Source organism: Giraffa tippelskirchi, chromosome 2 (genome assembly GCF_054371585.1).
Source record: "Giraffa tippelskirchi isolate mGirTip1 chromosome 2, T2T-mGirTip1v1.2.pri, whole genome shotgun sequence".
Classification (NCBI taxonomy): Eukaryota; Metazoa; Chordata; class Mammalia; order Artiodactyla; family Giraffidae; genus Giraffa; species Giraffa tippelskirchi.
In genome coordinates, this window is record NC_137276.1 from 11018401 (window position 1) to 11045785 (window position 27385).

The 27385-nt window shown below is 39.8% G+C and overlaps 1 protein-coding gene across 5 annotated transcripts in view; it reads right to left on the bottom strand.

Moving 5' to 3' along the window:
* Window positions 1-14783, bottom strand: part of WDR11 (WD repeat domain 11) — a 54136-nt gene extending 39353 nt beyond the window's left edge. For all 5 annotated transcript variants that reach the window (XR_014066997.1, XR_014066996.1, XM_081535242.1 and 2 more), the window contains exons 1-7: window positions 14658-14783; window positions 13543-13654; window positions 8023-8176; window positions 6905-7078; window positions 4603-4789; window positions 1844-2009; window positions 1322-1436 (exon numbers count right to left, since the gene is read on the bottom strand). Coding sequence is in view for 3 of the 5 variants with exons in the window: in XM_081535242.1 (XP_081391368.1) it covers window positions 1322-1436; window positions 1844-2009; window positions 4603-4789; window positions 6905-7078; window positions 8023-8176; window positions 13543-13654; window positions 14658-14743 (994 nt within the window). In the remaining 2 variants the exon portion in view is untranslated. The remainder of the gene's footprint in view (window positions 1-1321; window positions 1437-1843; window positions 2010-4602; window positions 4790-6904; window positions 7079-8022; window positions 8177-13542; window positions 13655-14657) is intronic.
* Between the last annotated feature and the right edge of the window lie 12602 nt (window positions 14784-27385).

Consider the following 27385-nt stretch of genomic DNA (forward strand, 5'->3'; position numbering starts at 1 on the left):
ACCTCAGATATGCAGATGACATCATCCTTATGGCAGAAAGCTAAGAGGAACTAAAGAGCCTCTTGATGAAAGTGAAAGAGGAGAGTGAAAAAGATGGCTTAAAACTCAACATTCAAAAAACGAATATCATGGCACCTGGTCCCATCACTTCATGGCAAATAGATGGAGAAACAATGGAAACAGTGGGAGACTTTATTTCTTGGGGCTCCAAAATCACTGCAGATGGTGACTGCAGCCATGAAATTAAAAGACGCTTCCTCCTTCGAAGAAAAGCTATGACCAACCTAGACAGCATATTAAAAAGCAGAGACATTACATTAATGAAAAGATCCATCTAGTCAAAGCTATGGTTTTTCCAGTAGTCATGTATGGATGTGAGAATTGGACCATAAAGAAGTCTTAGCACTGAAGAATTGATGTTTTTGAACTACAGTGTTGGAGAAGACTCTTGAGAGGCCTTTGGACATCAGGGAGATCAAACCAGTCAACGCTAAGGGAAATCAGTCCTGAATATTCACTGGAAGGACTGATGCTGACACCGAAGCTCCAACACTTTGGCCACCTGATGCAAAGAACTGACTCACTGGAAAAAGACCCTGATGCTGTGAAAGACTGAAGGCGGGAGGAGAAGGGGACGACAGAGGATGAAATGGCTGGATGGCATCACTGACTCTATGGACATGAGTTTGAGCAAGCTCTAGGAGTTGGTGATAGACAGGGAAGCCTGGCACACTGCAGTCCCATGGGGCTGCAAAGAGTCGGACATGACTGAGTGACCAAAATGAACAGTAAGCCTGAAAATAACTGTATTTTATGAAAGATGTGAAAGTCAGTTTCACCTTTACATAGCACATCATTCCATAAAAACATCAGTTTTATTCTCCAGGATAAGACTGAAAAAGACAACTGAATGCCCTGAAGACTTATTAACCTATGTCACTTTACCATGGAAGTGACACAGGTTTAAGACATTCCTTGCTAAAGCAGAAGAAAAGTCAAAGGGGTGTAATAATACAGATATATACAAGGTCGGACTTGTGCAAGAGAAACAGTCACAAAAGATAACATGCACTTGGCTCATGGACACAGTCACAAAGGGATTCAAAACAACTACTATTTTTGCTGCATACAGGTGCACTGTTACAATACCCAGAGATTATCTTGGGTTTGTGCTTTCTTATGCCTCATATTATAACCATATTCTATGATCTTAGGCAAGGATTATCATTAAGTCCATGTCTGGCTAGTATTTGCCACATAAAGCTTTATAAAATAATTCTGAAGAAAAATAAGTGAACATTATTGTGAGATATAAACTTACCTGGTTCCTCATTTGAAGTGGTGAAAATACTACTGTAAGATCTTCGAACACGTAAGGTTATACAACCATTTTCATGTAGGCAAAATAAACCATCACGTTGAAAGCAGGGAATTACCTTTAAATAGATGATGTATTTATTTTTTAAAACAACAGATTTTAAAATTATATATATAGTGAGACTCATAAACTCATATTTACAGAATACGGGCAAAAAGTAAAACAAAAACACAAAAACATACACATACTCCCCTAATCCATCAATCCTAAAAAATTTGTCTTTATTCATGTAATTTAAATAGTTCAGTATCTATCTGCAGATCTGTCAGAAGAATTTCTAGGGTTAAATCAAACCAATCAGAAGTCCAGAAAAATAAGGGATGTAAAATAACATTGTCAATCTTTAAATAAACAGAAAAAAAGTGAAACTAAGGACTTTCGCAAGACTATGCAGAAGTATAGATTATTTTTCTCTATATAATTCATAATCAACTTTTGGTGATGCAATTTATAAGCTATAGATACCTGCAGAAAAGGAACTCCTGTTCGCTCTATTGCAATCACACCCACTGTCTGATTCACCTCAAGATCAAGGATTAAAATCTCACGAGGATAGAGCAGCAACATGTGATTCCTTTTGGAAGGCAGGTATGCCAACTGAAGGCAATCATTGAGAGTTATGAATTCTGCACTGGAAAAAGTAAACATTTACTTCAGGCATCAAGAAATGAGCCAGACTCACACATGAATGTATGTATAAAACAGATACAGACCCATAGACACGAAAACAAACTTATAGTTACCAAAGGTAGGGTGGCAGTGAGTGAGGGATAAATTAAGAGTTTGGGATTAGCAGATACAAACTACTCTATATAAAGTAAACAAGGTCCTACCATATGGCACAAGGAACTAGATTCAATATCCTATAATAAACCATAATGGAAAAGAATATGAAAAAGAATACTAATATAATATGTATAACTGAATCACTTTGCTGTGTGTGTGTGCATGTGCGTGGGCATGCACTGTGTCACTCAGTCGTGTCCGACTCTTTGCAACCCCATGGACCGTAGACTGCCAGGCTCCTCTGTCCATGGGATTCTCCAGGCAAAAATACTAGAGTGGGTTGCCATTCCCTTCTCAGGGGATTTTCCCAACCCAAGGATAGAACGCACGTCTCTTGCATTGCAGGCAGATTCTTTACTGTCTGAGCCACCGGGGGGCCCCATGTAATATAATATGTATACCTGAATCACTTTGCTGCATACCAGGAACTAACACAGCATTGTAAATCAACTACACTTCAATTTTAAAAAATGAATCAGACTTTATTCATATCAGAAAAAGCTAAAAATGGATTGAATTTTGTACTTTCCACATAATAACCATCAATGAGAATGTACAACTGTCTCCTGAAATAACCAACATGAGCTAGCATCTAAAAATTAGATCTCTCCTTTGTACCAAAATCCAAATTATGACAACAACATTGGACAGGCTAGAGAGACATGTTTCCAAATCATTGAAAGTTTAAAGTAAACTAGTAAGTCTATGATATGAGATGGTAAGTGACAATACTATACAGCTCATAAGATAGTACTGTCATTCTTATTTTATAATCAGAACTACTAGATGGACTGCTGAAAAGAAGCCTTGGGATTAAAACAAAAGCATTTAGAGTAATTAGGGCTAGACAACTGGATCAGGAGTCAATGGGCTGACTATCTGTTTGGCCTTGAACAAGTCACTTCCTCTACTCTGCCTTCCTTCACTCTTCAGCTGTCCTTAAAGATTTTTTGGAACAAAGTTGGGTATTTTATTCACTTACCACAGAATTTTCTTCTGTGTAAATAAAAGAGATGAAACAACATTAGGACTGTAGACTGTTGAAGAGTCTCAAAAATCATTTCAGTAATTTGTGATTGTTGTATATACTTAATCACAACTTTGAATTTATAATAAATTTACATATTTATTTCAACAGGAATGGGCATATAATTATGCACCATCTCTTTACATAATAATTTTATTAAGGTTTTGAAATTTAAAATAAAGTTACATCAGAGGACCATGGAGAGGGATGTGGACTGCATTAAAATTCTGGCTCTGCACTTCCCAGTTGGGCAAGCTTAAGTAACAAATTTAAAAAATGTTAAGACTCAATTTCCTCACACAGTTGAACATATGATTCACATGAGAGAAAATACATTACGTAGGTCATAACTTATAAAACCATGCAGGTTAAAATAATTATTTATGATACAGAATCACTGCAAAAGAAGTAAGTTCTCAAGATACTTAAGGAGCAATCTTCAATCATTTCGGCATAGGGTGGGGGATAAATTAGGGATAAATTTAACCAGCCTTTGGTTTAATATATAAAACTGATATTTACATATCAGTTCAGAATTTGTAGAGCAATTTGTATTTTGCCATGTTTTTCAGGTAATTACCCACAAAGTTTAGATAGAATAATCTTAGCATATTAAAAATAAAAGCATTTTTAAAATGAATGCCGAAAAACTACCAAAGCAATAAAAATATAAGAACCACAGCACTAGGAAAAAAACAGAAATCTATTTTTAATGCATAAAATTAGTTCTTCAAAATAAAATTTTATTCAGTTGAAATTTCTGAAATAAACAAAAATAGCTAGCATTTACCAAAAGAATGCTTATTAAGTATCAGATACTATGATAAGGACTTAAGTTTCTGTATCCATTAATCTTTACAACAGCCCTGTGAAATCCTTTAAAACACTATCTTGGCTATTGGAAGAGTGAAATCTGAGAAAGATTAAAGTATACTCCAAGTCGCAGAGCTACAGTTGCCCTAGAATCTTGGCCCTTAACCACTATGGGAAACCACCTTTATATGCAGAAGAAAAACATCCGTATTTTACTGGCTAATGACATTACACAGCATTTAAGTCAGGAAAATGTATTTAAAATCATAATCCAGCTTTTGCCCCCCAATTTTTAATGTGTTCAGTGGCCCCCATCTTAGAATCTTTCTCTCTCATTTTCCGAAGTCAAAGATGTTCTCTGAAAATTAGTGGGGGTTGTTTACTGCATTACTGGAAACAAAGGAACCATGCTAAGTGCTAAATCTCTTCTTAGAGGAGGAAACAAAAAATATTTTTCCTCTTATAAATTCAAAATTAGAAACAAGAAAGGGTAAATGAAGAAGAAAATCAATCTTAATACATCTCCAAAAATGATATTTTCAATAAACAAATGTTGAATTACATGAATGTTGCTGCTAGTTTTATACTTGCAACTTACCTAGGCTTCTCTTGAGTGATTAAGATTTTCACTTTATTAAGAGCCTTCTTGGCCCCTGTGGCAGCAGCCAGCTTGTTGTGAGCTGGGCTGGAGTGTGGACTGGATACGTAAACTTTTTTCCCAGGGCCTGAGGGAGGCTTGGATGGAGAGAAATCTGAGATGAATACAATGCCCTCGCTGGTGAGTACTGTACTGAGAGAAGTGAAACTCTGATTAAAGTTTAATCAAGTTTAGCACAGAGTTTTATTCCAATACACTTTTGAGAGCAAGGTAATGATAATTTTAATAATAAAGAACTGGCAGTGTTATGCAGACATACATAATGGGAATGTTCTCCAAGTTAAAGGGAAACAGGTGGTCCATTACAATTCATCAGAGGCCTCCAAGCTCAGCGCTCTAAATTAATGTTTTATATTAAAAAGATACCAGAAGGTTACTGGCAGAAAGAGCAAACGTTTGTTCTTCCAAATAAATTCAGTGTACGGACTTTCATTAGAAACCTTTCCTCATTATATCTCATAACTTCAAAATCCAAAGATTTTCAGAATATAAAATTCACAGAAGAGGAAAAGAACACCCATATATGAGGCTCTGCATAACCACACTTGGCAAGTTCTAATATTTAACTTGTTGATACTAATTTTTTATCATTATCATGAGTTGCTCTAAACTTACTTCCTTTTTCTTCTTGAGTGTCAAACTGAAGCTCGGGATGTGCAAAGAGTGTTTTCACTTAATACCTAGAGTAAAAGTGCCAACAGTGGCTTACTAGTGTACCGAAAACAGAACTATGTTATGCCTTTTTTGACTGAAAAAATAATCCCCCTCACAACTGGGGCCGACTAACACCTATCTGATCATAAAAATCTTATCTACCCTGGCTCCTGGCAATGAGTGAGGCTGCTTTAAACACAGAGAACAAAGCATTCAAGAATTATGACAACCCCAGCACATTCAATGAGCAAATCAAAGATGTTAGGTCAACTGATGCTTTGAAATCTCGTGCTTTCATCAACTAAATTACAGAGATGCAGTAAATTAACCTGAAGCTTTGTCTCCATTTCAGATTATAGAAGGCATCCTTCAAGGTCGAAGTCTGTCCCCTCCTTTTGTGATGTCCTAACTCCCTGACTCTGTCAGCTAAGCCTGCTCTCCTCAGGGCTCCCACAACACTGCCTTCCATAGCAACCTAGTGAGAGCACACATATGTTCACATAACACACTTACACATACAAAGCCGAAACACACCGATTGCAGTTATTTATCCAGCTGTGTTTCCCATTTTAATTTCTACTTGTCTGACCTTCTGTCCCCTCCATCAACTCACATGCCCCTCAATAAATACTGAAGGATACAAGTTGGAATTTTGAGTCATTCAAATCCAGGGAAAACATTCTTTACCATAGTAGACTCCCTCATCTCTTCCCAGTTGTTCATCAAATATCAAAATGATATTTATCTTGACCACTTTATCTAATACAACAAGCCCACTCCCACTCCCTTTATCTTATTTTTTCTACTGCTCATAACAATATATTGCAGTGTACTAACTCATATGTTCATAGGTTACAACCTAATTCTTGCTCAATAGAATGCAAACTTTATGAAGGCCAAGAATCCTTGTCTTGGTTCACTGATATATTCCAGGCTCCCAGAACACTCCTGGCATATAGTAAGTAAACGCTCAAGAAATGTTTGTTGGATAACTGAATAAAAAATATTTTCTAAATAATTTATAGTCACAAAAATATCTGTCTAGAATCTGATTTTTAGATCAGTGGCTCAGTGAAACATTAAAGTCTACTGGCAAAAAACAGTCTGCAAGAAAAAACTCCCCTGGGCTTAGTCTGTTCCTGACATGCATCTGTTTATGGCACTCAAAAGGCTTGGAATGAATTAGAACAATATTTTGAAAAGGAAGAAATGAATTTGGCCACAGACTAAATGAAACCCTTGACTCAGGTTCTTTTGATGTTCCTAGAAAAAAAATTTAATGAAGTCTGAATTAGAATAACACAGCAACTCTCTCGTTCTCTGACTAATCTAATTCTGATCACAAATTCCACACACTGAAGGTCTAGCTTGCTGATTTAAATTTCTAATCATCAGAATACTTGCAAAAAATATAGGTTATGATTTAGTATCTGTACTAGGAGCTGAAAAGATATGAACTAGATGCACTTCTCATTTTAAGATGTATGATGTATGATGGCTGTGTGTGTATGTGTATCTTATGTATATAGTACTAACCATATATATTACAAATACCTCAATTCATTTTCCATAAGAAACTAGTACTCACAAGTTAAATGTGAGGGATCAAAAGGATCAAAAGAAAAAGAAAGAATGTTATCTGCATAGCTCTTCTTCCAGAGTTTGGTGCCAGTATCTGCATTCCAGAGCACAATGTAATTTGGCGGATGGATAGCAAGCAATAAATCTCGGGAAGCATCTTGATTCCATAACCACTGAACATCTGCAAAGACCACATAAATAAAGGCAAAATTCAGAAATCACCCACTTTAAAACACTTGGTTAATGTATCCTTTATATCCAGTTGTGTGTGTGTGTTTTCATAATCCTTAAAATCTTAACTTCCCCCTCCTCTTCAACGTTGCATCTAAGTGTATGTGTCAAGATTGACAGGGAAAACTAATTTTACATAAAAATGAGCTGCCTAAACATTAGAATCTAGAGGTCAACATTTCCAAGTAATCTGAAATATTACTTCAAAGAAAATACAAGGCAATTTACACTATTCATTAGTTAAAACTTTATGTCAAAGACTTGTCCTAGCCATGATCAATGTCAGACTCTCCTAATATTTTTGTGGATTTACTTAATGGGGCTTTAACAGAATTGCATGTTTTTTCATGACAATAAAGAAGATAAAGATCTAGTCCAATAGGCACAGTAAGTACTCAATAAATATTTTTAACAGTCATTTAAAAGATTCACCCAGTCAAGAGAGCCACTCAGTCAAAGCCAGGAATACTGTATTGATTAGGTCAGTAACATAAGCAAGCAAACAAATGATCTATTGATATATGAAAATGAGAATAACATTTTCTCTCTATTAACAGAAAGAAAGCGTTGAGGGCTAATTCAAAGGACCAGTTCAGGGGAGTTTATTTATAGCTTAGATTTACAAGACCATTTATAAGGAGCTTAATGTTTCTCTTCATGCTCAACTGAAGGCAAGGTTGAAATTAATGCATTTTACCAAAGCACAAATCAACTGAGATCTGAGGAAATAAGCCCAGAAGCGTATTGATAAGGAAAAGAAAGCTAGATTCGGATCCGCAGAACTGGCTGCACACAATCAGGAGTTAACTGAGAAGTGATGAAAGGGACGAAGACCAACCGCTCTAACAGTAAGTGTACTAACACAGACGCTCGGCCGCGCGAGACTCTCCTCACCCTGAACAGGCTTGGCGTGCTCTTGGATCTCACACTGCGCTACTCCTGCTGCTACATCCCAAACGATGATCTTTCCACTGACATCAGCAGAAGCTAAGCGCAAGGAATATGGCGAGCCAATGTTATGATGATAATTCTCCCTGGCCCATTTAACCTAGTGTCAAGAAGAAACCAAATCAAGTAAATACTTGCACTGTATGTAAACCACACATAATTTTCATAAAACACTGACCAGAACTCAAGCTACATTCTACACTGACATTACAAAAACAGGACATTAGCTTCCTCAAAAGTCAGACATTTTCATTATGATGTTTTTAAAGTCACAATTAAAATAGTTTTGAAAACATGACAACTTTCTCGCCTTTAAAATATCGGAAATGAGACGCAGCCTTAATAATCTGGAGAATTCGGGTAAAAATTCCAGAATACCATCTCTTAAAATGGAATGATCATTGGTATATCATCTAATCACAGTAAAGACCATAAAATCTAATTCTGACAGAACACATAAAATTCTAAATTGTTAGGAAGACTCTTCTCTTGCATTCTATTCTTCTAATAAAAAGGAGACAACTTCGAGCTACAAAAATCTTGCAAAAGGAAAACACAAAATCAAAACAAAAAATCTGGATATCCCTCTCATAAAATCGGAAAAAAATTGTAACAGTTTTTTCTCTAAAAAAATAAATTTATGCCTCATACTTTTTATAATAACATTAATAGTTTTTTAAATAAAAAATACAAGAATTTCAGCACAAATCAGGTTAATTCCTGACCACTAACACTGACAGAATAAGGAATAAAACAGAGTCCTTACTCTGAGCTAAGGTCTTCCTGGCCACAACCTCCCTTTTCTAGCTCAGCGTCCTACTTGCTAACTTGGGATCATTTCCCACGTAACACTCTGTAATTATTTTATTTACTCTGTTTTGACCTATCACCAGTCCTGCTCCATATGGCAGGATCATGGGGGCCTTGCTCACATTTCTATTCCCAGACCCTAACACAGTGCCTGCAGCTGACATTCAAGTATGTGTTTAGTAAACAAACTTAACACCACAGACTCTTCAAACATATACCTATATTTGAAAATATAGGCATATACTTATGTACACAGACACACACATGTATGTATACATAAAAGTAAACACACTCAGAGAAAATGCTAAGGTAGGGAGGCATGCTAATCAATTCCAATAGCATTCATGAAAAAGATGGCAAAGTTTTCTGAACTTCAGTGTTAATAAGACACATCTTTTCCTCAGGCAATAGTTTTTTTAAAATGAAAATGTGTGTCTGCACATATGCATGTATATACGTTTGAATGTGTGTATATGTGTATATTTACTTTATACGTGTGTGAAGGTATGTATACTCTCCCTCCTCGTTATTTACAGAATCTGTATTTGTGAATTTGCCTACTCACTAAAATGTATTTGTAATTTTATTTGCAAAGTTCGTATTTGCAGTGCTTTTACAGCCATTAATGGACACACGCAGAGCGATGAAAGACCTGAGTCACTCAGCACGCAAGAGCGTCCCTGCTGCGGGTGAGCAAGGTGCTCCTGTGTCAGTTCTCGTATGTAAACAAATGTTTTTTCTGAGGCCTACCTACCACCGTGCTTTCTGCATTTCTGTGCTTCCAGTTGTGACTGCACTGTTTAAAATGGTCCCCCAGCACAGTGCTAAAGTGCTGTTTAGTGTTCCTAAGCACAAGAAGCTGTGCCATATCTTATAGAAAAAAACACATGAAATAAGCTTTGTCCAGGCATGAGTTATGGTGCGGTCGGCCATGAGTTCAATGATAATAAATCAACAGTATATAACAAATTAGATGTCTTTTAACAGAAACACGTATAAAACAAGGTTATAGATCAATCAGTTGATGAAAATACTGCAACTAGAGGCTCACTAGGAACCAAATTGCATTATTTCCCCTAGGAGCAATCAGTGTTTCAGTATTTGCTAATTCAGTGTTTACAACAACTTTACAGAATAAAAGTACCACAGATAAGAATTACTGTAGGGTGTGTGTGTGTATTTGTAGTACCTGAACTTCATCTCTGTATATATTTAAAAAAAAAATCATGTAAACGCATCATAATCAAACTGCTGAAAATCAAGATAAGGAGATGAGAAAAGACACACTGCATACAGAGGAACAAAGACAAAAATTTCCCAACAAAAATTACTCTGGGAGATAACGGAGTGATATCTTTAAAGCACTACAAGGAAAAAAAAAATACTGGTGAAACAGTTTCTCAAACAAATAAAATCAGAAAGGATCAACCAATATCAGATACATGCCTCAAGGACTTGAAGGAAATTCTTTAGCCAAAAGGAATATGACACCAGACTGAAACACAGATCTTTACTAAGAAATGAAAACTCCAGAAATGCAAAAATGACAGAAATGGGGGGAGAGACAATACTTCTTCTCAAAAAACAAAAAAATTAAAAAACAAAACCTATACCTAACATTAGACTTGATGGTGAAAGACTGAATGCTTTCTTCCTAGGCTCAGGATAAGACAAGGGCATTCTCCCTCAGTCCTAAGCACTGTAGTAGAGGTCCCAGTCAACACAACAGGACAAGGAAAAGAAAGAAGACACCAGATTACTAGCGAAAAATCCAAGCTGTCGTTATCTGCAGATAACACCATTGTCTACGTAAGAAAAACAAAACAATAACACTCAAATTACTAAATCTAAAGAGTTTAGCAAGATCATAGGATACGTGTAGATACAAAAAAAAATCCCCTGTATTTTTCCCTATTGCACATTACATACAAAAATTAACTCAAAATGGATCTGAAACCTAAATATAAGAGCTAAAACTATAATATCCTTAGACAAAAACAAAGGTATAACTCTTCTTGACACTGGGAAAAGCAATGGTTCTTGGATACAGCAAAAAAAAAGAAAAAAAATTGTATCTACATCAAAATTTAGAACTTTTGTGCTTCAGAGGGAACTATCACGGAATGAGAGAAAATATTTGCCAGGCACATATCCGATAAGGGACTTGTATGTAGAACCATAAAGAACTCTTTCAACTCCAAAATTTTAAAAAATACAATTTTAAAATGGGCAAAGGAATGAAGAGACATTTCAAAGAATATCTACAAATGGCCAATAAGCACATGAAAAGATGCTAAACACTATTAGCCATTAAGGAAATGCAAACCAAAACCACAATGAGAACCACTTCGTACCCCCTAGGAGGGCTATAATCAAAAGGACAAGTAACAACAAATGTTGAGTTTGAGGAGAAATTAGAGCCCTCATACACTGCTACGGGCATGTAAAATATTGAAGCCTCTTTGGGAAACAGTCTGGCAGTTCCTCAAAAGTTAAATATAGAGTTACCATGTGAGTCAGCAATTCTACTTTGAGGTACAGATGCAAGAAAAATGAAAACATAGGTTCACACAAACTGTACACAAATGTTCATGGCAGCATTGTTCATAATATCTAAAAAGTGAGATATGCCAAATATCCATCAATAAATACATGTTGTGTCAGTGGAATATTATTCAGCAATAAAAAGGAAAAGAGTACTGACACAAGCTACATAACATGGATGAATCCTGAAAAACATTATGCTAGGTGAAAGAAGCCAGGCACATACTGTATCATCTCATCTATTTCAAATGTCTAGAACAGACAAATCTACAGAACAGAAAGCAGATTAGTGGCTGCCTAGGGATGAAGGGAAAGGGGGTAGATGGCAACTGCTAAGGCATACAAGGTTTCTTTTGGGGGTTATGAAATTGATTGTGGTGATGGCTACACAACTCTGTGGATATACTGAAAGCCATGGAACTGTATGCTTTAAATGGGTGAATTTTATGGCACGAGTATCTCAATAAAACAGTTAACAACCAATAAAAGACCCCAGATCTCTATCTCCAATAGTAACATCTTTCCTAAAATTTCAGATCAGTATAATTCAACTGCCCCGGGTGTCTCAGACTTTGCACCTTAAACACTGACTTCACACACAGTCACGTCATCAGAACAATACTACCATTCAGTCACTCATACAGAAACCTTGAGTCATTCTGATTCTCCCTTAAGACTGTTCACTATAAAGTGCACTAAAGTGAAAGTTGCTCGTCATGTCCTACTCTGCGAACCCATGAACTGTTGTCTGCCAGGCTTTTCTGTCCATGGAATTCACCAGACCAGAATACTGGAATGGGTAGCTGTTCCCTTCTCCAGGGGATCTTCCCAACCCAGGGATGAACCCAAGTCTCCCACATTACAGGTGGATTCTTTACCTTCTGAGCCACCAGGGAAGTCCGAGAATACTGGAGTGGGTAACCTATCCCTTCTCCAGTGGATCTTCCCGACCCAGGAATCAAACCAGGGTCTCCTGCATTGGAGTCATTCTGTCGATTAAGACTGTTTACTATAAATGCTATCAAGTTCACCTCTTAGAGAGCTCCTAAATCTGACTCTTTTACGTCTCCTCTTTATTTTAGGCCCTAAGGATTTCCTGCCAAAATTACTACAACTCTCCTAAATGATCCCATTGCACTGTCTTGCCTTTTTCCAACAGATCCTCCACTACTGCCAGAGTGAGTTTTTCTAAAATGCAAACGTGATCAAATCAATCTCCTACTTAAAAATCCAAAGTCCATCATAATTTTATAGACCTTTCAGGGTAGGTGAATTTCTCTGGCTGCCTTCTTTCATCACTCCTACTGATTACACGTGTATTCCATCTTTTAGCCATCCTTTATACATAGACTGCTTCCTTTTGAGTCTATCCTCCTTTTTTCCTGCAGTGCACTTCCTGATTTCACTCAGCCAGCTACTGTTTACCAGTCCCTAAAATGAAAAGAATTCTGAGCCCTCCTTTGATCCCTACAACCAGGTGATCTGTAGCTCCTCTGTCTTCCTACAGCATATAAAACAGGTCTCACTTAACACACTGTATTTGTTTTCTTTGCACCCTTCCTCACTAGACAATGAATTGCTGGAGGGCTTTCATCTCTATACTCGTAGCACATACTAGATGCTCAAAACTAATGAGTGAAATGAGTGGTGCAGTAGAGGACAAAATTAGTGTTTTCCACTAATATTAAAATGATCTAAGAACTAGCATTTAATAGTTCATCCTGATGCGACATGAAGTATATATATGGAAACACTGTATGTGCATGTGTGCTCAGTTGTGTCCAACTCTTTTGTGACCCCATGGACTGTGGCAGGCCAGGCTTCTCTGTCCATGGGTTTCTTCAGGCAAGAATACTGGAGTGGGTTCCACTTCCTCTTCCAGGACATCCTCCTGACCCAGGGATCGAACCTGAGACTCCTGCATTGGCAGGTGGGTTCTTTACCACTGAGCCACTCGGGAAACCCCATATGGAAATATTAGGCTACCCCAAATAGAGTATCACATGTAAAACCTACTCAACATTTCTACATATGACTTTAACGAGATTCCAGTGATATTTAAAACTTTAGAACAGACAATTTATGATAGGGTGGAAGTAGGATCTGACTTACCTTGACAACGTCAGCTTTATGTTTTTCTAAAACTTGAAGCGTTTGAGCAGTATTGGAATCAATCACTACCACAAGCGAATGACATCCATAAGCAATTAAACCTTGCCAGCCCCTAACAAAAAGTGTTAACATTTAAGTGAAGAGCAAAGCAAAGTAACTACTCTCTTGCCAAGAGGCATCTTAAATAACAGATAAATCTAACCAACAGGCACCACCATTAATAAAATTATCATGTAAGCTCAAAGGCTAGTACTTTACATTTTACCATTTAAATATAAAAGGTCTAGCTAAGCTTTAAAAAAACAGAACTTGTTGAAATTCTTTTTTTTTCCCCCCAGATAAAAAAAATTAAGTTCTGAGAGATATGCCTGTAGAGGCGTAAAGACATATAAAACGACTGCGGTCGTCTATTTGTCTTTGAGAGCTTATGCCTCGTCTTACTCCACTTTGAATCCCGAGCATCCACAGAGGGCGTGGAATCACACGCCACCCTCTGTGATAAGCCCTGGTCCCTCTAACCAGATAAAAAGACGAACACTGAACAGGAAGTTTCTGTACTCTTGCCAACCTTCCCAGGAGCCACAGCTACAAGCAGTCTGCTTTATATCTGCCTGGTTATTAATTATCGGTGACATTTTACAGTAAAAAGATAAAGGTGGAATGAAGAGTTGGCGAGGGCCCAGGGGGCTGGCACAGCGTCCAGCACCTTGTTGAACGGATACAGGTTCAGAAAAGGGGGTGAGAGAAAAAGAAGACAGAATTGGGGAAGAACGGAACTGACATGGAGGCGAGAAGCCCAGAGACTTGGAGGAGACGTTAAGAGTGGGGAGTGGGGACGGGGAGGAAGGCGTGGGGAAAGAGCGAAGAGAAACAAGAGATAGGAGGACGAGGGCAAGTATATCCACCCGGGCAAGTTCCCACATGGGGGTATTTACAGCTTTTATAGTAACAACAGAAAGCCAGCATTTAAAAATGAAAATCTCTGACGTGTGAAGGTAGCGTCCAGACTTGAAGAGAACAAACTAAGAAGCAGGGGGATGAAACCTCTTGTTCTTTCCCCTTCCCCTCACAGACTCCTGGCCGAGCCTGGCGGCCTTGGAGCCCGGCGCCCTCACCAGTCCACCGCCGCCTTGTTGTGGGCATTGAGGGCCCCGGTGAGGGTGCGCGCCGACACCTTAAAATTCACGGTGTAGGGCAACATCGCCACGGCTAAACTCGACCCTCAGCGTCGCCGCGCAACCAGGAAGCCGGCGGCCACTGGGCTTCCGTTCCAAACAGAGTCCGGGTGGCTCCTTGAGCGCCGCAGTTTGGTTCCGCCAAATCCGAGGTTCCACCGCTCCCGGATTCCGTTGCCTTCAGGTTCCGTCACTCCTGTGTTCCGCCTGCTTCAGGGTTCCGCCACCGTGGGGGTTCCATGGCTCTTCATAGGATCTGGTTGTGCCTTGAAGGAAAAGGTGTTGCCTGGGGTCACATCTGTTTTCTTAAGACTGGGACTGCGTAAGCCTATGTGCCCTGATGAAAATGTAAGCCTATATGTCCTGATAAAAATGGTGAAAAGCAAGAGCTGAAAGTCCCAATTAGTCCTTCGATCAGTTAACTTAGGAAAACTTCCAATGTCTAGTCAAAGCTATGGTTTTTCCAGTAGTCAGGTCATGGTGGAGAGGTCTGACAGAATGTGGTCCACTGGAGAAGGGAACAGCAAACCACTTCAGTATTCTTGCCTTGAGAACCCCATGAACAGTATGAAAAGACAAAACGATAGGACACTGAAAGATGAACTCCCCAGGTCGGTAGGTGCCCAATATGCTACTGGAGATCAGTGGAGAAATAACTACAGAAAGAATGAAGGGATGGAGCCAAAGCAAAAACAACACCCAGGTGTGAATGGGACTGGTGATAGAAGCAAGATTTGATGCTATAAAGAGCAACATTGCATAGGAACCTGGAATGTTAGGTCCATGAATCAGGGCAAATTGGAAGTGGTCAAACAGGAGATGACAAGAGTGAATGTCGACATTCTAGGAATCAGTGAACTAAGATGGACTGGAATGGGTGAATTTAACTCAGATGACCATTATATCTACTAGTGAGGGCTGGAATCCCTTGGAAGAAATGGAGTAGCCATCACGGTCGACAAAAGAGTCCCCATTCTTTTCCAGACTTGGGTCTCTCGAGCTTCCCTTCTCAGGCTGTGTCTTTACTCAAACCCTTCTCCTGAAACTTGGTCACTTAGCCTCCCACTACTTCTAGCATCAATATGGGCCATGACATTTACTACATTAGTTAGATTATTTTTCTTATAGCACTGGTATTTTAAATTGGTCTGTCCCGTCTTATTTTCAAAGAAAGCCTTTGAATTGCAAACCAACCCTGTTTCATCAGTGGTAGGTACCGCCAACTCCAAGTTCTAGATAAAGAAACTCAGCCTCAGAAAGGGGAAGGGACTTACCCAAGATCACATTACTGGCCAGTGAAAGAGGTGAACTTCCACCCACTCAGGGCTCAGTCCAGGATACAGAACTGCTCTCATGTGAGGTTTAGCTATGGTTGTACATTGTCGCCGGGGATGAAATGGGGACCATGTGTGCACACCTTATGCAGTCGGTACATTTTAAAGGAAAGGCACCCAGTAACATGGGAGGCACAGTCGGCAGCTGAGTGGGGGACTGGATGAACAGGAGGGAGTACTATATTGACAGCCTAGACTTGGCATCTATTTGTCTTTCCTTGGGATTTTCCTTAAATACCTTCCACCCACCCCTTACTTCCTTGTGGATGATCATCAGTCCGAATTATTATCTGACTACTCTTGTTATTGATCTCTTTTTGTGTCTGCACATATTATGGGTAATTATTACAGTACAATGGATCAGTCACTGCACTTTATGACATGGTAATTGAGGTTTATTAGACTAAAGGAGGTTTCTGAGAAAAGCAGTCATGGTGAAATGGATTTCTCCTGAGGAAGCTGGGTGAGGGATGTGTTTTTCTTACCCTGAGCACAAGGACAGGCAGTTAGGTGTTGCTGGAAATGGCAAGGGCTTTGTGGTTAGACAGACAGACAGGTAGGAGTCCTGCTCTGGTCCAGCCACCTCCTAGCTCTGTGAATTTGGGCAAATTTAGGGTTTGAAATATTGTATGTAAGATTCTCCAATGTGATGGTTGTCCTGGGTATTAAGACAAGGAGCCAGGTATGCACCCATTCGGGCCCCTTCTCTCTTTCCAGCTGGTCCACATAACTGACCTGCAGGCAAAACTAACCCCTGGAGTCACTGGGGCTCTGTCAGTGTGTGCTTATCAAGTTATTGGCTGTTTTTAACAAAAGAATAAGCTAGAGGATATCCTTATTTGATTCATTCATCAGAATTTTATTAGTCCAAATAAACAATGTCTTAATATTGAGCTCATGGAATAGCATTGCATAAATTAGATTAACTTTACAAACTTGCAGCTGGTGCGCAAACATGCTTTCTTGAGAAGTAATTCTATTGATTACTCATTCTTAACAAGCTTGGATCTTGGTAGAAATAGACTGTGAGACACTCTAACAGGCTTAAGGGTTTCACAACATTGTCTGGTCTTTCACAGAATCTTCCAGTTGTTGCAATTAAAAACGAATGCCAATTTGACACTTCTGAGTGTCATATTTGTGTTCCTACTCAGGGTAGATGGCTGGCTTGTAATTCAAAGTCTGCCCTAGAATAAGTCTTGAGCATACACAGACTAAATCCAGAGGACTAGAAGCCAGCATAAGATAAAAAAGTGAACTTGTAAGCCCCCTGACGTATCCTGAAAGTGTTTATCTAAGAGTATCTAGTTTTACTCTCTTGAAATATTAGGAACAACATCACAATTTTTACAAAGAGAAAAAATAATCTTTACTTGCTAATGTAATTTTTTAATTCAGTTCAGTTCAGTCACTCAGTCGTGTCCAACTCTTTGTGACCTCATGGACTGCAGCACGCCAGGCCTCCCTGTCCATCACCAACTTCCAGAAACTAAAGTCCGTTGAGTCAGTGATGCCTCCCAACCATCTCACCCTCTGTCGTCCCCTTCTCCCACCTTCAATCTTTCCCAGCATCAGGGTCTTTTCCAATGAGTCAGTTCTTCGCATCAGGTGACCAAAGTATTGAAGTTTCAGCTTCAGCATCAGTCCTTCCAATGAATATTCAGGACTGATTTCCTTTAGGATGGACTGGTTAGATCTGCTTGCAGTCCAAGGGACTCTCAAGAGTCTTCTCCATCACCACAGTTCAAAAACATCAGTTCTTCGGTGCTCAGCTTTCTTTATGGTCCAATTCTCACATCCATACATGACTACAGGAAAAATCATAGCTTTGACAAGAAAGACTTTCATCATCAAAGTATTATCTCTGCTTTTTAATATGTTGTCTAGGTTGGTCATAGCTTTTCTTCCAAGGAGCAAGCATCTTTTAATTTCATGGCTGCAGTCACCATCTTTAGTGATTTTGGAGTCCAAGAAAATAAAGTCTGTCACTGTTTCCATTGTTTCCCCATCTATTTGCCATGAAGTGATGGGACCAGATGCCATGATCTTCATTTTTTGAATGTTGTTTTAAGCCATCTTTTTCACTCTCCTCTTTCATTTTCATCAAGAGGCTCTTCAGTTCCTCTTCACTTTCTGCCATAAGGATCATGTCATCTGCATATCTGAGGTTATTGATATTTCTCCCTGCAATCTTGATTCCAGCTTGTGTTTCATCCAGCCCAGCTTTTCTCATGATGTACTCTGCATATAAGTTAAATAAGCACGGTGACAATATACAGCCTTGACGTACTCCTTTCCCTATTTGGAACCAGTCTCTTGTTTCATGTCTGGTTCTAATTGTTTCTTCTTGGCCTGCATACAGATTTCTCAGGAGGCAGGTCAGGTGGTTTGGTATTCCTATCTCTTTCAGAATTCTCCACAATTTGTTGTGATCCACATAGTCAAAGGCTTTGGCATAGTCAATGAAGCAGAAGTAGATGTTTTTCTGGGATCCTCTTGCTTTTCCTATGATCCAATGGATGTTGGCAATTTGATCTCTGGTTCCTCTGCCTTTTCTAAATCCAGTTTTAACATCTGGAAGTTCTCGGTTCACATACTATTGAAGCCTCACTTGGAGAATTTTGAGCTTTACTTTGCTAGTGTGTGAGATGAGTGCAATTGCGCAGTAGTTTGAACATTCTTTGGGATTGCCTTTCTTTGGGATTGGGATGAAAACTGATCTTTTCCAGTCCTGGGCCACTGCTGCATTTTCCAAATTTGCTGGCATATTGGGTGCAGCACTTTCACAGCATCATCTTTTAGGATTTGAAATAGCTCAGCTGGAATTCCATCACCTCCACTAGTTTTTTTCATAGTGATGTTTCCTAAGGCCCATTTGACTTCACATTCCAGGATGTCTGGCTCTAGGTGAGTGATCACATCATCTTGATTATCTGGGTCATGAAGATCTTTTTTGTACAGTTCTTCTGTGTATTCTTGCCACCTCTTCTTAATATCTTCTGCTTCTGTTAGATCCATACCTTTTCTGTCCTTTATTGCACCCAACTTTGCATGAAATATTCCCTTGGTATCTCTAATTTTCTTGAAGAAATCTCTAGTCTTTCCCATTCTATTGTTTTCCTCTATTTCTTTGCATTGATCACTGAGGAAGGCTTTCTTATCTCTCCTTGCTATTCTTTGGAACTCTGCTTTCAAATGAGTATATCTTTCCTTTTCTCCTTTGCCCTTAGCTTCTCTTCTTTTCTCATCTATTTGTAAGGCCTCTTCAGACAACCATTTTGCCTTTATTTTACATTTTTCTCCCAATCCTGTTCAAATAAAGATATATTTCATATTTTCACAATGCACATATGTTTTATTAATCTTTTTTTGACCCTTCTATCATAAGTATGAGGCTTCCCTAGTGGCTCAGACAGTAAAGAATGTGCCTGCAATGTGAAAGACCCAGGTTTGATCCCTGAGTCAGAAATACCCCCCAGAGAAGGAAATGGCAAGCCACTCCAGTACACTTGCCTGGAGAATTCAATGGTCAGAGGAGCCTGTCGGGCTACAGCCCGTGGGATTGCAGAGTCAGACACGACTGAGCGACTAACACTTTCATATCATAAGTATACTTATAATACTTATATAGTCATCATAATTATCATTCAAATGAATTCACAGTATTTCATAGAATAGATAAACAATGATTTATTTAGCTATTTCACTATCTGCTGATATTTAAATTATTTCCATTTTTAATAAAAAAGATAAAGCTACAATAAATATCTTCATGCTTAGAGTTGGTTTTAATTCTATGTTATGTCCCTAAAATAATTCACAGAAGTGAATATAATTGTCTTTTATTTTACAATTAAAATTTTTCTAAATTACAAAATAAATAAGTGCTTATTGCAGAAAATATGGGAGTTCCAGAAGAGTATAAATACAAAAAAACTATTATTATATGATTACTGGTAATATTGGCTTCTTTTAAGTGACTGAATATCTCTTCCTTTAAAAAATACATCTTTTTAATAAAATTGAGGTCATCATCTAAGAACTAAGACTTTACTCTTTTTTCCACTCAGTAATGAAATGTAATCATTTGCAAATATTTCTCTAATTTAATTTTCCCTTTATTTTGTGAATTTGGGGAAATACAGAAATTTAACATCTTCTACGGGAATCAGATGCATTGCCCATTGTATGCCCTTTTCACACAACAAAAGCAGGTCTTTCATTGCTTAACTACAGACTACCTTTTGACAGTGCAGTGTTCTGTGTTTGTCATAACACCCCCGACTCTGGGCCTGGTGTCAATCAAGGACACCGAAGCAAAGGAGCCCTGTCTGAAGTCCCCAGGTGATCGCAAGTCTGGAGCTGAGCCAGGTGCCAGGACCGGGGGTGTCATTCCTCCTTCCTGCTTATCCTGCTCCTCTCACCGGCCTGCTGTTTTCCCACGGGGACACTGGGTGCAGCAGGAACTGTCTCCCAGAATCTGCCCTCAGAAACTACATGGTCCCCATGGAGAGCCTGCGAGTCCCTGTCTTTTCTGGGCTTTCCTGGTCCCTTGGGTGTCACTGAGCTCAACACCTGGGAGTCTGGTCCAGAGGGCGGGAGACAGCTGTCAGACCCATGAGTCTGCCTCAAGACAGACCTAGCAGGTGGTCACCAAACAAGCTGACTATTGAGAATTCAGCTCCTGCCTTTGAAGGATGCTGTTTTGAGGGTGAAGTTAATGCCTGGGGGGTTCCAGCCAAATTCATTAGGAAAGTGACACCTGACTTTTTTATGTGCCATGTCTCTCATATCTGTCTCGTTTGCACAAAGGGTTTCAATAAAGAGAAGGAAAAGTCATAAATCTTCTTTGTGGCAGAATGTAGTGGTCATGAATGTTAATTCTCTGTAGGATACAGGTTTAAATTTCACTTAAGGTATTTCAAAGGGAAAACCACTAGGATTCTTGCATAATTGTAGAAAGGGACATTTTATAAATCTTGGCCTGAGTAACAATGCTGTTTGTTGAGAAGCAGTACACTAAAAATTTGTATTTCTGACTATGTACATGTACATAGTTACAAATACAAATATTCTCTCAAAGTTACTCAGTAGTGTCCAACTCTTTGTGACCCCATGGACTGTAGCTCACCTGGCTTGTCTATCCATAGAGTTCTCCTGGCAAGAATATTGGAGTGGGTTGCCATTCCCTTCCCTGAGGAACCTTCCTGACCCAGGGATTGAACCCTGGTCTCCCACATTGCAGGCAGATTCTATACCATCTGAGCTACCAGGGAAGAATGTAGTAAAATGGCAGTGATACTAAAATGTTCTCCTACTGAGTCTTGCCTGTCCTGGCTGAGCACTCTCTGTGGGCTTGGGAAGCAGAAGACGTGAGTTACTCCTGAGGCCAAAACAGAAAAGGCCAATAGAGCAGCCATTATTGAAGACATTTATGGTGTCTGTGATTGAGGAATCCATTGGCTCTCTGCTTTATTCAGACCATAAGAAGAGTCTTCCTATGGTAATATATTCACATCAGGGCTATATTGGTATTGCAGAATTTGCATTAGGGCTCATTAATCTACAACAGGAGGTAGGAAGTACCTTAATATGAACTTAAGTGATTCAGGGAAGTGATAATAACACATCAGTTTTTAAACTGTGGGGAAATTACCCATTCCTGAACAGTACCTATTCCTCTAAAATGGAGTGTGCCGAGTGCAGTAAAAATTTCCTTTATGCTCTGAAAACTGCACAAGCCTTCCAGGTGACCCCCATGAATCAGATCTATCCTCCTGGGAAACCATGCTCTCCCCTGACTGCTGCCCTTCCCCTCCTGCTCCTATATGAGGCTCAACCTGGGCAGCCAAAATAACTAAGCGTCCCTTCCACAGGCTCCATCACATTGGGAGTGAGGATTCCTGCATATGAACTTTGAGTGGATGCAAACATTCCATCTATAACAGAGAAGTGGGGGTTTAAGAATTAAACTAAAAAGAATATTTGTGTTGACAGTGCAACCTGGAAAGGAAAGGGGGCTATTCAAACTTTTAGCTAGCTAGCGCTAGCTAAATACAGAGCTGCCCATCATGTAATTCCCTTGAGTCTCACTAATAGGACTCAGACCCGATTCAGCTGTGTACCCCTTCTCAAATAATCCATAAACCTCAGGAGATGCTGACTTCACTACCCTTGGCTGTAAGCTTGGGCCTGATTAGTTCAAGTGAGATCTCTTCCTCTTTATCAGTGGTTGTTTCAGGAATTGACATGAAATATGCTTCTGCCTGGGCCTCCCAGGTGACTCAGTGGTAAACAACGCACTTGCCAATGCAGGAGACACAAGATATGCAGGTTTGATCCCTGGGTCAGGAAGATCCCCTAAAGGAGGAAATGGTAAGCCACTCTAGTATTCTTGCCTGGAAAAGTCCGTGGACAGAGGAGCCTGGCAGGCTACAGTCCAAGGGGTCACAAAGAGTCGAATATGACTGAACAACTGAGCAGACACACACACGTACACTTCTGGCTAATAACATATGAGAAGTGTTTTGCTGGAGATTTCTGAGAATATTCTTCCTTGGTTCTCTGAGAGACTTTGAGAAACAACTCCCCGTTTCTCCTCTTGGATATGAATAAGGGACAATTGGTCCTAGTTACTGCTAAAGCCACCCTCCGACCAGGAGGAAAACCCAATTTAGGATGCAATTGACTCTGGACATCAGCGGAGATCCATGGAAAGAGTTTGGGGTCCAGTTATATCCTGAGCCTGATGTCAGGTACCCCAAGGCTCACCCTATCTTCAGACTTTGTCTTGTGTAAGTGGATTTTCAGTTTAATCCAGTTTGAGTTGGTTTTCTGTTACTGAAGCCTAAAACACCTAAAGGCTGACATCTTTTGACACTGGAAATAATACATACTCCAAAAGTTAAATTATAGCAATAGAATATTGGTGCAAGCGGTGTCTGAAAGCATTCTTTGATAAGAGCCAATGAGCAGTCCACACTCCCCATCAGGGATGTCATTAAATGCAGAAGGTACACACTGCCTCCTATCAGGAAACATCAAGCTCCTGTGAAAGCAATTCCTGCTCCTGTAGCATCTGAGTCTGGCAGACCCTGTTTTGACCAACATTTCAGCCACTCAGCTATCGTCTGGACACTTAGCCTTGAGTTGTGCCATTGATTTTCTTAAGACCGCTTTCAGCTCCCCATTTCTCCACTACTATCCTAACAGGCCCAGGAGGGCAGCAATCACTTACCCTGAGAAGCATTTTCATTTATATTCATGATTAATTTGTGGGGAGCCAGCTGAGAGTCAGCAATAGAAAAGCTGTTGCCTGGGAAACAAGATTCTTCTTGGAATTTTTTGAGAAACGTGGGGTCCTTGATGCTTCATGAAACACACAACTTCCTCTAAGAGCTGAGCCACCAAAGTAACCCTGCCGATCCATTTTAGAATGCAGAACTCCAGAGCCTGAAGCCATGGTTGACTTTTTACTCTGCCTAAATGTGGCATCACTGACTCAATGGACATGAGTTTGAGCAAACTCGGGGAGATAGTGAAGGACAGGAAAGCCTGGCGTGCTGCAGTTCATGTGGTTGCAAAGAGTCAGACATGACTTAGCAACTGAACAACAACAACAAAATGTGTTCAAACCTCCTGGAGGAGCACTTTGTACTTCCTACTCAGACAGTTAAATCTATTCTGTAATAAACTCCACAACCTATACGCATAACTGAAGATAACACATTCGGAGGCACTCCAGACTGTTCTGTATTCTACCTGCTAGGCTGGTGGTGACGAGTTCTTTGTCAGACACTCATGGAAAAGATAGCTTTTGGCCTTGGAGATGGAGGATTATACACCCCTGAGGAATTCCCAGTTTTCCCTGGAGGTAATAGCATGTTGCAACAGAAGCTGAAATTCAAGGGTAGCATGCTAGCAGATTTAATAAAATGTTAAAAACCATGCCATCCCAGCAAGGTGTACTAGGGTTCCAATTTCTCCACATTCTTGCCAACATTTATTGTCTTTTTTTTTTTAAACAATAGCCATCCTAGTAAGAGATGTGAGATGTGAGAGTTGGACCATAAAAAAAGCTGAGCGCTGAAAAATTGATGCTTTTGAACTGTGGTGTTGGAGAAGACTCTTGAGAGTCCCTTGGACTATAAGGAGATCAAACCAGTGAATCCTAAAGCAAATCAGTCCTGAATATTCATTGGAAGGACTGATGCTGTAACTGAAACCAATACTTTGGCCACCTGATGTAAAGAACTGACTTATTGGAAAAGACTCTGTTTCTGGGAAAGATTGAAGGCAGGAGGAGAAGGGGATGACAGAGGATGAGATGGTTGGATGGCATCACCGACTCAATGGACATGAGTTTGAGCAAGCTCCAGGAGTTGGTGATGGACAGGGAAGCCTGGCGTGCTGCAGTCCATGGGGTCGCAGAGAGTCAGACACGACTGAGTGACTGAACTGAACTGAACTAATCCTAGTAAGTGTGAGATGATATCTCACTGTGGTTTTGATGTGCAGCTCCCTGATGATGAATATTAGTGACCGTAAGCATCTTTTCATGTACTTGGCCATTTTAAAATTTTACGTATTTATTATAAATAAAGACTTGTATCAAGTCTTAGTTGCCACATGCAGGATCTTCATTATGTCATGCAGATCATTCATTTCAGCGCCAGCCTCCCTGTGTGGTACATGGGCTTAGTTGCTCCACTGCAAGTGAGATCTCCATTCCAAAACCAGGGATCAAACACCCATCCCCTGCATTGCAAGGTGGAGTCAACCACCAGACCCCTGGGGAAGTCCCCACATACTTGGCTATTTGTATGTCTTTTCTGAAGAAATGTCTATTCAAGTCTTTCGTCCATTTAAAAAATCAATTTATTAGGGGTTTTTTGTTGTTTTTCTTGAGTTACAGGAGTTCCTTATATATTTTAGAGCTGAAGTCCTTATGAGATGTATGGTTTGCAACTATTTTATTCCATTCCAAAGGTGGCCTTTTCCACTCTATTGACTGTTTCCTTTGCTGGGTATAATCTTTCTAGTTTGATGTAGTTCCACTATATTTTTGCTTTTGTTAACTGTGTTTTTGATGTTGTATCCAAGAAATCAGTGCCCAGATCAATGTCAACAAGGTTTTCCCCTGTTTTTCTTCTAGGAGTTTTACAATTTCAGGTCTTATCTTTAAGTTCTTTATACATTTTGAGTTCTATTTTTTTGATGGAATAAGATATAAGGTTCAATTTCACTGTTTCGCAAAGGGATATACAGTTTTCCCAAAATTATTTATTGAAGTAACTATCCTTTCTCTATTGTGTATTCTTGACACCTGTTTCGGAGATCAGTTGAAAATACATTGTGAAAGTGAAACTGTTAGTCGCTTAGTTGTGTCCAACTTTTTGCCACCCCAGGTACAGGCTCCTCTGTCCATGGAATTCTCCAGGGAAGAATACTGGAGCATGTTACCATTTCCTCCTCCAGGGGATCTTCCTGACCCAGGGATGGAACCCTCATCTCCTGCATTAGTAGGCAAGTTTTTTTTTTACCACTTAGCCACCAGGGAAGCCCATATTGTATACTTAGATATCTGTTAAGAGTTAGATATTATTTTAAATGTCCTTAACATAAGAAAATAAAATGTAAAAATAAAAACCCATACAAAGAGACAACCATGCTATCCCAAATAAACATGAGGGTTGTTTGGATCAAATAAAAATGGTGCTCCAAATCAGGAATTTTGGTTGCAAAAGACAGAAATTCAACTCAAACTCGCTTTGGCCAAAAGAAAATTCTTTGGCTCATAAAACCCAAAGAAAGGAAATACCCAAACTGTAAGGAGGAGAGTGATGCAGGCAGGCATCCTGTGGAACTGAATTAGAAAGTTAAGTACTGGCTGGACTCAGCACCTTCCCTGCATCTTTGCTCTCTGTTTCTCTCTCTGTTGGCTTTTTTCTTTCTCTCATTGCAGCCCCTTTTTCTACTAAATTGCTGGCAAGATGGCTGTCAGCAGCTTTGAGCTAAGTTTCATTGCTTCCTGAGGCTCTTTTTCAATCCCAGAACAACTGATGGAGATGAACTTTGTTTTGCTTTTTCTTTTGTTTGTTTTTTCTTTTATTTTGATTGGAGATGGACTTTGATTCACCTGTTTGGGTCAGGTGCTTGGAAGAATCCCCGCTGGCCAGGGGAAGCCAGGCTGTGTAATAATGTAAGGGACCCCATATAGTTGTGTGCGTGGAGGAGATGTTTCTGGAAGAAAGGAGAAGTTTCATGCAAACGATCCCTGGAAGTTTCACTCTACAGAGCCTTGGCTCTGAAGGCAGCTAATGACAGAGCTGGGAGGCAGTCTGGGGACAAGCTGGTCCAAGCAACCAGGAACCAGATTGCCCAAGGGGGCTTATCAAGGGTCACACAGAAAATGAGAGGTAAGAAAAAAATTGAGTCTAATTCTCCTCGGAAGATTATACTTCTCAGCTTCTTAGAACCCTACAACAAACAGGAATGTGTAGCCTTTGACAGTCTGTTATTGCTATTTAAAGAGGAGTTAAGAATCCTTTCCTTCCTCTGTGTTAGAAAAGAGGAAAGGGGTGGGGACAACCCTGCCAGCAGGAGCCAGACACTGCATTGCTGTATTCAGTGCTTCACGTTCCTCATTTCATTCAGTCCTCAGAGCACATCCTGAGGAAGCATCCGCATTTTACAGACAAGAAAACTGAGGCTCAATGGAACAAGACAACTTGCCTAAGGTCTCCTAAGGGATGGAATTTGCTGGCAGCAGCAGGTTAGAGACCCTCTCCATGGACCACCCTGGGGAGAAGGGGTGAGGATGGTGGCAGCTGGCTGAGAATCTGCTCAGCCCTGATATGGTGAAAATATACTTCTTTCATCCATCCCATGGACGGAGGAGCCTGGTAGACTGCAGTCCATGGGGTCGAGAAGAGTCAGACACGACTGAGCGACTTCACTTTCACTTTTCACTTTCATGCATTGGAGAAGGAAATGGCAACCCACTCCAGTGTTCTTGCCTGGAGAATCCCAGGGACGGGGGAGCCTGGTGGGCTGCCGTCTATGGGGTCGCACAGAGTCGGACACGACTGAAGCGACTTAGCAGCAGCAGCAGCAGCAGCCATCCTCACAAAGGATTCTTATTTTTTTTCTAATAATAGCTTGTCTGCTGTGGCTGAGTCCCTTCACTCTTCACCTGAGACTATTACAACCTTGTTAATTGGCTATACCCCATTACAAAATGTTTTTGGTGTTAAAAAAAAAAAAATTAAAAAATTAAAAAAAAATAACTTGTATACATTCTTTAAAAATTTTTATTTATTTAGTTAGGTAGTT